This window comes from Erpetoichthys calabaricus, chromosome 10 (genome assembly GCF_900747795.2).
Source record: "Erpetoichthys calabaricus chromosome 10, fErpCal1.3, whole genome shotgun sequence".
Classification (NCBI taxonomy): domain Eukaryota; kingdom Metazoa; phylum Chordata; class Cladistia; order Polypteriformes; family Polypteridae; genus Erpetoichthys; species Erpetoichthys calabaricus.
In genome coordinates this window covers 56,852,204-56,864,395 of record NC_041403.2, presented here as the reverse complement: position 1 = coordinate 56,864,395, position 12,192 = coordinate 56,852,204, and the positions used below count along the sequence as shown (strand labels likewise).

The window sequence follows — 12,192 nt, the reverse complement described above, 5'->3', positions numbered from 1 at the left end:
TGCAAATGACAAGGTTGATTCCATTGAGAATCAAAAGATGTGCAGTAAGCAGACTTACTGCACTGACAGACTGGCTATTTGAAACATTCTAAGGTCCTGCTTTGCCTTTCAGCTTTCCCACAATACATTTCACTCCTGTCCAGCTTAACAAGCCTTTCAGGCCTCAGCCGTTTACTTGAAATCTGTCAGCTGAAAAGGTCACAGCATCCCCAACTTTGAGTACTTGTGAGAAAATTCCAACTATTTTATATTTTTAATGTTGCCTATCTGTTTGTTGGTAATGTTCCTATCCTGAAATTCACTACCAACTGTGGAAACACAGTTCTCTGAAATCATGTCTGCAAATGAAGTAGTCACAAATGAAGTTATTTCAGCTCTTTCAATGACTACAGAATGAAACCGGACACAAACGAACTATGATCTTAGGTATAATCCAAAAAAACTGAACAATTTGCAACAAATTAATTGTAAACTTATATGTAGCTTTCATTGCAGCTATGTTGTGAGAGTCTTGCATAAAACTACTTTAATCAGTGTGTATCACTCCAAACAATCGGAAAAATCCTGCTGTTCAGACAGCAAGAACTTTCTAAAGGCATTTTATATTGTATAAACATTCCTGTTTACTATAAACATATAACTGGATTTGTCTACAGTAACCTTCACTGTTCAAGGAAAAAACAGAAAGCATGATCCGAATCAAAGTTGTTGGATAATTAGATAGTAAATATGTGTAACAGAACATAGTGCAAATCCTAGCTCCCACTGGGAGTGCTAAACAGGCAGCAATCAAGTTAATGGAATGGGATTACTGTCTTTATACTGTATTTCTGTTTACGACCTGACACTTGTTTCCTTTTGTGGGCTTCTGTATTGTCTTAAAATTATCTCTCACTCTGCACTCATCCTCTGTAACTATGGATAAAACACATCCTTCTGAACTTTAATGAGACAGTTTTCCGGTCAGTGTATTTTTCCAGTTTTAGCACTGAATGATTAATTAAACAAGTCAAATACGAAATTCCTATGTGGTCATTTGAGTTCAAAAGTTTGTTTTTTTTCAAAAGTGTCTCCTCAAGTGTCTCATAAGTGTGTCCAATTGGAGTCATTTGAGAAAGAAAAAGGGGTACTTCAAAAATATTGAATTTAACCTTGAAATAAAAAATAATTTAACATAATGGGAAACAAGTACAGAAATTCAATTCCTATGTGGTCACTTGAGTGTAATTGTTTTCTTTTCCTTGTTTGTTTCTTCCCAGACATCATTTAACCTTGAAATTTATAACAAACAGAAGCCCAAAGTAGTGTTTGTGATTTCTAACAGGTCCCTTTTTCAATTTGTCAATGACAGTTTTAATTAATGCATTATTTATATTTCTTTAAAGCGTACTAGTTTCTGGAAGGTCACCAGGGATCAACTAATTCAGTATATATTAACTGAGCCCCTTGACCTTGAGCTGGATTAAGCTGGCTTGACAGTCGATGATTGGTTAAAAGAAACCTGGCTGTGATGAAACACTGACACACAGGACATTCTTGTCGACAAGCATTCTTCTGAACACAGTGGTATCATGGCGGTTAAATTGCATTACCAGCAACACACTGCAGATTTTAAATGTGTTATTTTGAATAAAAATTATAAAATACTGTCCACATTACTATTTTAGTGCATGAAATGAACACATCAGGTCAGGTCAGGCCACAGGGCACGACATGCAGTCCAGTCCCACCCCCTGGAAATTACCTTCTATCTGCTGCAGCCAGGTGTTACATGGGCGTCCTTTGGCCTGGTCCAGCCGCTCAGGTCCTCAGGAAAGAGGATCCTGCGAGCCAGATCACCCTCAGGGAATCGCGCCACATGACCGTAGTGCCATAACTGACACTCCCCTCACAATGCAGGTAATGTGTCATTTGGGACTCCATGATCAACCGCTCATTTGACACAAAGTCAAACCAGTGGTACCCAAGGATTCTCCAAAGAGACACAGTATTGAAGGAGTCAAGTCTTTGTCACCAGGTCAATGGATGATGTCCTTGTCTCGTAGTCATATAGCAAAACAAGAAGTACCGGGGACTCTAAAGAGTTGGACCTTCGTCTTTTTGCAAAGTTATTGGGAGCACCACATACTCATTTCGAGCAATGTCATGACCCCCAATGCTTTCCCAATCCATGTACTGACTTCATAGAAAGAGTCACCAGAGACATGAGCACTGCTGCGAGGTAAATAAACCTCTCAACAAGGTTGACATTCTCTCTGCAGACAGACACAATGCCAATGGCTGTGTCCAGGAGGTCATTAAAGTCCTGGATTTTGCTTTTTATCCAGGAAACTCACAAGCCCAGACACTCAGAATCCTCTCTTAGTCTCTCGAGAGTCCCGATCAGAACCCTCCATTGACTCTGCGAACATCATAGCATCATCAGCAAAGTCAAGAGCAGTGAATCTTTTTTCATCAACAGATACCCCACAGCCACTGGGCCCCATGACCCTGCCCAACACCTAATCCATGCAAGCATTGAACAGAGTAGGAGTAAGAACACAACCCTGACGAACCCCTTAATCAACTGGGAAAAACACCGAGGTTCTGACTTCACTCTGCACAGCACTCACGGTACCAAGTGTACAGGCCGGCCATGATATCCAGAATCTTCAGGGGGATCCCATGAAGTTTTAGGATGTCCCACAGGGCTGCTTGATCAAATTAGTCTAGTGTTTTATGAAAATCAACAAAAGCTGCAAAGAAACTCTGCTGATATTCGCATTTGTGCTCCCATAAGTGGCTGTCTGGCTGTCTGTCAATAGCTGCCCTGACTCACAATAAATTGATTTAGTAAAAAAGCAATTATCCATCTATGCATCCATGATTGTTTCATAAATCATCATTTAATAGTATACTTCAGTATGAACATAATATATAATTAATAATGTATCTACTTAGGGTTGCAGTAAAATAAATTTGGATAATATTATGAAACAGCAATCTTCCTTTACATAATAAATGTCATGGCTGAACACACCCCCACTGTTTCAAAATACATACAGACAGCCCTGTCTGTCTGTCTGTCTGTCTGTCTATGCTCCTTTTTTCAGTATAGAAAGAGCTTCTATCTGACTTTTTCCTAACAGTATCAATATCTATCAGTAGTAGTTTGGTGTTTGCATGTAGGAACAGGCATATTTATTTCCTAAATATTAAAATGTGCAATATGTTGCAACCTTCCTTTAAAAGTGGCACTAATTGTATTTCTAAACTCGTAAGTCCTTCTGCACTTTTTTTGCTCCATTTGAGTTGGACTTTCTGTCTTGATGATCTTTAAAGAGCATTATTTTTTAGTGGTTTACTTGCTTTTCAGGCTCCCCCAGAACATAAAGATTCTTGTCTCATACTCCTGTGCACCCAGCCATGCTGAGAGGAAATTCCTAATTGTAAGCCGGTTGTAAGTGAAACAATGCACTTTTGAGCAACACTGGCTATTGTCTTTTAACCTGGCAGACATACAACATCATTGTGTTGCTTCTCTACACTGAATAAAATTCAGCTAATACTGTGGTTTGATAAGTGTGTGAACAATAAAAACATCATTGGACATATGCCAACAGTCTCAACTGGATCACACATTATTTTTCCCACTGCACATTCTTCATTCTAAATTACAAACTGAAATGCTTAACCATTGTGCACACTGGCATGAGAAATATTCCTGTTTTGTCAATAGAAAGTGAGCACAGTATCTTTCTGGTATGCCATATTGACAATGTCTTTATTATTCTCCAAATACTCCAGACATGAAACTTTTTGATTACAAGCTGTCCTTGATTTTTAAAGCCCAGGATGCAGTTCAGACTGCCACGAGGGACATAACTGTTTAGGTTCTAAGTTATATAACTTCAGAAGAAGAAGTCATGTAGAGACAGTGTTAAATGGTGTGCCATTGCAAGTCAAACAAGTCTTAAAACAAAAACCAACTAGATTTGGTCACTTTAGCCAATTTCACCCTTCAGTGCTGATATAAAGGCAGCTGATGTACTGTATATTGTAGGTTAAGAGCACAAGATGTGAGATAAGGCCATTGCAGACTCCATCACTTTAGACCTGATTTGTTTTTTGGCAGAGAATCTACAGTAAGCTCCCATGACTAACTGGTAGTGTCCCCATTAAACTGCAAATAATGAAAATCCTAGGTTGCAGTTTCACAATGTATTATCAACATACATTCCTCCAAAAATAAGGGTGAAGAAGCATGGACAGTTGATCTGGTACTCTTCTACTTTTTCAGTGTTCAGTTTGTTTAAGCCAATTTCCATGTCATTTGAAATGCAATGTGATGATCAGCCTGCTCTGAAATTATTAAGTTGTATGCTTATGGATTTGATGTTTGATTTTAACAGAATTACACTAAATGGTATGAAGGTCTCACGTCCTGATGTGCGCATTGGTCGATACCGAATGATCAAGCATGAGCGAGACAAGCACAATGAACCCAACCCGCAGAGGTAAGCAGTGTGACGTCTCTTATATTATACAATGAAAATGAAGACCTTCTTTTCTAGATTTGTCTTTTTCATTTTTATGAACCTGAATTTCATTTAAAGCTTCATCTAATAAACCTGATCCACATGCACCATTAATTCCTTCCTTGCTCAATTAATGCTGGCTAAGGCTTTAGATGTAGTTGTCTCTGAATTAGATGGTCAGATGTAGTGGATGGAGGCTTCCAAGTGCTTAATCTGTAATCTGTTATCTTGACAACTGGTGTAAGACAAATATTTTCTTTATATATTAAGAGTGCTTCATGTGATCCAGAATTGGATTAAGCAAGCTTAAACATTTTATATTATGTTTTATTATTAGAGTTTATTGTGCAGGTTATACATGACATGGTTACAGAATAGTACTCACATTCTAACGTAGACCCCAGTTGTCTGGTATCAGAGTCAAGAGTAGGACTGTAGGGATCTTCAGATCTTGACTTGATGATATTTTAGAGGATCTAGGTGAATAGGGTGGATGAGTTTTAGGCTGAATATCCTGTTCTCTGCACAACCTTTCTAATGTACTCCTGCTCCCACTTGGGACCTTTTGCCTTTTTACCTGTTGCAGAAAACTTTAGATATCATTAAAACACTAAAGCTTTGTGGGCATCTAATCCAGGTATTCAAAATTCACAAAAACATAAAGTGAATCCAGCAGAATTTGTTTAAATAGCAAGTCATGTTGTTGAGAACAGTGGTGAACGTTAAAGGGAAGTGGATTTAAGACCGAAGCTTGGAAGCACTTCTTCACACAAAGAGTCATGAAAGTCTGAACAAACTACCAAGTCGTATAGTTGAAGTGGACACCTTAGAAACTTTTAAAAATGATGTTGATGAGACGTTATAATAATTTAGCTATTTGCTAACCAAATGAACTTAATGGGCTAAATCGTCTCCACTTGTCTTGTCCAATGTGTTACACACTTATTACTGTTTCAGGTAGGTTTGATTTTGTGTGACTTTTTTTTCTTAAACATATTAATCAGTATCCCTTCACTCTGTTTCAGGCAATCAGTTTTATTTTACATAATGCTATCATATGCTTCTGCATTATTATAACATCATAGAGCAAAATAAATGGATAGGTGCACTTTGAGCACTTTTTTGAAAATGTGCTATATAAATAAATGTTGTTGTTGTCGTCCTTGTCCTTAACAATGACAGTAGACCAGCACACTCTGAGATGTACCATTCCTTTCAAAAAGGGTTCATCCACTTAAACAGCAAACTTTCCAGTTCATTCTTTTCATCCTATGGCCTGTTAACCCAAACAAAATAAGAGACAAAGTCCGCTGAACAGCTCAAATACCCCCTAAGCAAATCACCCTGCCAATCTACTCCTTAGTTAGGCCAGTTTCTGCCTAGACATGAAGTGTGCCATCGTGTGGTAATCTGGCAGCCCATTTCCTCATGGTATCTGCTGTCTGGTGTTAGACACATCTAGGATGTCACTTGTGTTGGAACAGATGTTTAGAGATTTACATCTCAATGATATGATAGCCTATTGTAAAGCAGCTAGGATTCCACATTTTTTCCCAAGTTGTTACAGTTTTCTTATCACTATTTTTACAATTTCCCATTACAGAATTTTGGCATCATCCCAACCAATACTTCTCAGTGTTTAAGAAAAGGTCGCTCCATAAACAAACTAAAATACCCATTAGTCAGGTGGGCTGTCAAGTATGGCAGGTTCAGACCCTGCTTCTTTTGCGTGCTTTCGACTTGCCAGCTTCAGACCTTGATGTCTCTCCATCTTTGTTAGCACTAATTTGTGTCATTGTGATTTTATGGTGTCGTAAACATTGCAGGTTTGATTAATATTCTGCACAGCTCAGTGAGATACCAATGGGCAATGGAAATTGTCTAGCTGACAATGATTTATACTGAAACAGCACAACCTTGTGCAGCTCAAGAATAGCACAGATTTCTGAGCAAATACAGAAGTTTTTCTTGGTTGTTCCTGTATTTCTTTCCAATTACATTGTGTTATTAGATTACTAAATTCATTTAAAGCTGCAGGCAGTTGAATCTGTGGATTGATGGAATAATTTTGCATATTCAGGTCTATGAAGGTCTGTTTATGCTTTAGAAAACGTTGGCAGTTTTATTTATTTCTCACAAGTTTATCTTCTGATAGCTTGACAGTTTCCAGTTTAATTACATGTTTGCTTTTTTATTTCTTTATCAGATAAGTGTATTTTGAAAAGGTGTTGTGCTGGCAAGAAAATGCAGAGAAATAGAAAATATAAAGAGTCAGAACCGGAGTTTGGCCGAACCCATCAGGGAAAAGAACCCACATTGGCAAGCGATGTGAGTGATTTGTCCTGGTAGGACAGTAGACGGGGACACCATCAAAAACTAGTGACAGATGTGGCCCAGATGTAATATATACAGTAGTGTAACATCAGCAGTAGAATGCGAATAATAAAATATAAAAGAAAAACCCCCGCTTCACCTTTACTTGCCTATCATGTAACAGCTAATATTTATTTCAGAATTTCAAATGCACTAGGTCAATGTTTAATGTTTCCCTACTCACCTTTGCTTTCATTTAATTTTATTGAAATTGTGTGGAACAAAGCTGAGTTTAAAGTCATATTTCTTTGGTTAAACATGATACTGATGAACAAACTCCTTTCTTTGAAAAGATTCGAGACAGTTAATTGAGAAGCGAGTGCTAAAGATTTTACTTCTATGATACATCTGGAGTCATAGTCAAGTATTTTTTTTCTAGTGAATGATTTAAAAAATATAAAGAGGATATGAATTTTGTTGGACCTTCCTTTGCTACACTAATATTATTCAGCAAAATAAGCTTAAAAATGGGTCCAGAAAATTTCCCGATATCACTCTCTATTTTGTACTTTGAGTTGACTCAATAAAAGTAGTCTTCACACTAAGACAAATTATTTTAGTGGCAAATATGTCACTTTCTGAATTGAGACCTATAGAACCCACTCAGAGAACCACTTTCCTTTTAGAGAAAACTGCTGGGGCCTCAGGTATAATGCGTGGAATTCACACTAAAACATGGTGTATGGACAAAGCTAGAAATGCGCGTAGGCACATAAAAATTCAGATGCATAAAATTGCATGTAAGCAATGTTCTATGCACTTTCCCTTTATAAATCCCAATCAAAGTGAATTTTAACGTACATGCACACGTCTACATCACCACCCTGACTCCTCCCCAAATTTTACCTATTTGAATATGAAAATCAATATAAATAGCCCCTTCCATTCAGTGTTTTGGAGGCCTTTCTCAATGAAGTGGGGTCAACAAAAAATGTCACATTTGGTGGCTTAAGCAGTGCTATAAGCAACAAAAGGAAATTGATGGAGTGGCACAGTGTGGTATAGACATTCAAAGGTTCAAGTTCAGAAAATCGCACAGAGCCCGAAATAAAAAAGAACTGGTCAGATATCACAGTCGATGTGAAAAGATGAGTTGCAGTCCACTGGAGGAGGGGCCAGAATTCTGGGGCTCACACCGTTTAAGCAGTGAGCTGCTGCAATTAGTGGCAAGACAGTTATAACTGGCATTTAACTCATCACCAGCATTTTACATTCTGCTAATTACATTCAAATTAAGTTGTAACGCTGTCCGATTTGGCTAATCATTTGGTGGTTCAGGCCAGGTCAAGTTCATCTTATCACATCTCTTCAGGTACGGGTAATCCACGATTGTGTGCCACATTATGTGACACACTTTTTGTGGACTACAGAGCAGCACTCCACCATTCTTATCCAGACTGTGCCAGTGACCCTTAAGATGCCCTATAGCACATTCCATCAAATCCCAAGCCCAAGTGTGGAGGTCATTATAACGTCACTCTAGTTCAGTCAGTGGGTTGGTGAGCGGGATGAGAAACCACATCCTCAGTGGATACCCGCTGTCACCTAAGTAATCGTGTTATGTGGTTACATCATACAGATCACTTACAATTTTGACTAAAAGGGTTATATTAAATGTCTTATCTTACCAAGAAGCCAACCATCACACACAATACCATTTTCAAGTTCGTTCCCAACACTTCTATAGTATTTCTCAGTATGAATGAATCATGAGTTGAGCCAGGCCATTTTGCTATAGCACAACATTAATGAGATGCATTTTCACATCACAGATAATTTGCACATTAATAGAGTAGAAATGCTTTCTATTTATATAAGCAACTTCATTCTCTGAAGGCACTTTTATAGCAACGTGTGTGCAGTCAACCGCACTTTGATGTTTGCCTGTTCAATCACAACGTAAGGAAATCTTATATTTCTGGATGACAAGTGGGTAATACCTTCCCCATACAGCTGGCATGATGCGACTTAGTAATGACTGAGAAATACCTGATTGGTCAGCCAGTTCACACTGAAAAGCTTGTGTGGCTAAAAACTCCAGAGTGGACAAAACTTGCAAAGGAACAGGTAGAACACAATTCCTCAAAGTCTGACTTTGTAAAGTTGTCCCTATTTCAGCACACAGCTCCAAGTGGATAGTTATTGGAAGTCCAAATTGACTTAGAAGCCAGCCACCATTATGGGAGAAGAAATACCTATGACGTCTAAATATGCTCTCTCTTCTATTTGCGATGTCTTCTAACAATGCTGCAACACTCATGGTAGTTGGAATAGTTTGGCCATTTCTATGCACCATTATATTATTAAAGATATATCGTTATTTAGCATAAATCTCAAAAGACCTTTCATCTTCATAACCAATTTGTTATATTTAACATAATCTGCCTAAAGTATATGCAAAAAAAACATAATGAATTACATGCAATAAAAACACTGAATAAACTGCTAATCTGTCCTGAGAGTGCCATCACCTGAACTATAATGTACTTGGATAAAGTTGGAGGATATTACACTCTGTTATTTTCTAATGTACTTGCTAATACTTTGGTTTTGCTGGATAGTCAATGTACACTAAGTCCCAAATTTCTTTTTTTTTTTTTGTTATGTGAACAATATAAACTTAATCCTCACAGGTGGCACAGTGGTAGTGCTGCTGCTTTGCAGTAAGGAGATTGTGGGTTCGCTTCCCGGGTCCTCCCTGTGTGGAGAGTGCTTTGAGTAGTGAGAAAAGCACTATATAAATGTAAAGAATTATTATTATTAAGCCAAGCCATTATTTTTGTGCAGTTATTATTTTTAATGTATTTAGTCCTTTTGTTTTTTTATTACATAATGTGTGATGAAGAGTTTGACAAAGATCTCTGCTTAAAATGAGTGAAAAAGGTTTGGAAGGCAAAGCTAGTGCTGAAAATGGATGGATGGGTTAACTAAAATGGCAAAGCTGGCTGATGTTTTAATCAGTTTCACTAGACATAGTGGTGATAGTGTTAGGTTAAACGAGCTTCACTTATGGTTTTTGATTATATCAAAAAATAAATGTTACATTATAAAGTAGTAATTGAAAAATAATCTCTGGAAAGTTATAATGATTTTTAGTAATGGGCTTATATTTGAGGAGGTTATACAGATAAATATGTGAATCCACAGGGTGGCTATTAAAAAATCTTTAATGACATCCATTTACATCCCTTTTTTATATCCTGCCATTAACATTTAACATTTAGAAGATTAAAGTCACTGAGCAATGTCATTTTCTTCATGAATACATTATACAATAATAACTATGAATATATTTAGAATAAAAATACATAAGTGTAATGTTTGTAGTTGTATAATGATTCTTAAAGTATTTTGAAACATAATAGATTTAACACATTTTTCATAAAACAGCCTAATAGTAAAGGCAACTTAAGGAAGTGAGCTTCCATTTAGACAAATAGCAACTAAGTATTACCAAGGTAAATTATTAAAGTAGTAATTTGTAAAATTATTAAAGCATAAAACTGTAGCATGACGGATTATAACATTCTGTCTAAATTTACTCTTGAATTATTTATACTATATCTAGCCCTCAGATTGTATAGCCTCATACAAGAATTGCACAATATCTCTGGTTTAATCTGTTAGTACTTTAAAGTAAAAACTTGCTTGTCAGAAACTGAGTTCATTAAACAGGATAGATAGATAGATAGATAGATAGATAGATAGATAGATAGATAGATAGATAGATAGATAGATAGATAGATAGATAGATAGATAGATAGATAGATAGATAGATAGATAATGTGGCAGGCGGCCAAGTCTCATGCCCGGCCGGGAAACCCCTTCTACATATGTTCCGGGGGAGCAACCATAGGCATCTCAGTACCTCAGCATCTCAGTACCTCCCCCGGGACGCTTGGTGGCAGCCTCCCTGGCTGACGATGGTGCTTCAGTTTCCCGCAGGGTTCCATGGGAGATGGAGTTCTCCACAGCCCTGTTGGGATCTGGGGTGGCCACCAGAGGGTGCTGCATGGGTCCCTGAGCCGGCCTGGACAACTCTACAGCCCCGCATGGAATTGCAATCAGAAACTGGTGATCAACCACCTGGAGCACTTCCGGGTGGGCTATAAAAAGGTCCAGCAACCACCACTCAAGAGCCAGAATCAGGAGGAAGAGAATGAGGTTGTCAGGGAGGAGTGGTGGTTCAATAAGGGAGTGTGTGATGTGAGTGCTTTTTGGACTGTGTTGTTCCTGTTGGGTTCACGGGGAAGACGTGCCCCACGTATGAAAAAAATAAAAGTCTTTGTGTTTTTACACGTGCCTTCAAGTGAGTCTATATAGCGTCTTCTCACAATAGATAGATAGATAGACAGACAGAAGAGGTGCCAAAAGCAACCATTACAGAGGATGCATGCACTGGTACAGTGTGTTGCCACACCCACTTTCATGAAAGACCTCAGGATCCTGGTTGGCAGCCCCCCAGGCAGACATGCGGTCCAGTCCCAGCCTTTGGAAATGACCCTATATCTGCTGCAGCCAGGTGTTACATGGGCGTCCCCTTGCCCTGGTTCAGGCGCTCCGGTCCTCAACAATGATGATCCTGAAAGCTAGATCACCCTCGGGGGAATTGCGCCACATGGCCGTAGTGCTGTAACTGACGCTTCCTCACAATGCAGGTTATGTGCCTCATTTGGGACTCCATGATCAACTGCTCATTCGACACAAAGTCAAACCAGCGGTACCCAAGGATTCTCTGAAGAGACACTGTACCAAAGGAGTCCAGTCTTTGTCTCAGGTCACTGGATGGCATTCACAACCATATAGCAAGACAAGAAGGTCCAGGATTCTATATACTTGGTCCTTTGTCCTTTTGTCCAATCCATCTACTGACTTCATAGGAATGAATGTCACTGCTGAGGTAAGTAAACCTCTCAACAAGGTCAACACTCTCTCCACAGACAGACACACTGCTGATGGTTGTGCCTAAGCGGTCATTAAAGGCCTAGATCTTGGTTTTTATAAGGACACTCGCAAGCCCAGACACTCATACTCCTTGCTCAGTCTCTTGAGAGTCCCGATCAGAGCTTCCATTGACTCTGTGAAGATCACAGCATTGTCAACAAAGTCAAGATCAGTGAATCTTTCTTCACCAACAGATGCCCCACAGCCAGTGGACCCCATTACCCTGTCCAACACCCAGTCCATTCAAGTATTGAACAGAGTAGGTGCAAGAACACACCCCTGATGAACCCCAGAATCAATTGGGAAAAACACAGAGGTTTTGCCTCCACTCTGCACAGCACTCACAGTACCAGTGTAC

General features: G+C 38.7%; 1 protein-coding gene across 2 annotated transcripts in view; it reads left to right on the top strand.

The window, feature by feature from the left end:
- Nucleotides 1–12,192, top strand: part of b4galt2 (UDP-Gal:betaGlcNAc beta 1,4- galactosyltransferase, polypeptide 2) — a 623,387-nt gene that overhangs the window by 592,797 nt on the left and 18,398 nt on the right. For both annotated transcript variants that reach the window (XM_051933145.1, XM_028811284.2), the window contains exon 6: nt 4,392–4,496. In XM_051933145.1, coding sequence (XP_051789105.1) covers nt 4,392–4,496 — 105 coding nt within the window. The remainder of the gene's footprint in view (nt 1–4,391; nt 4,497–12,192) is intronic.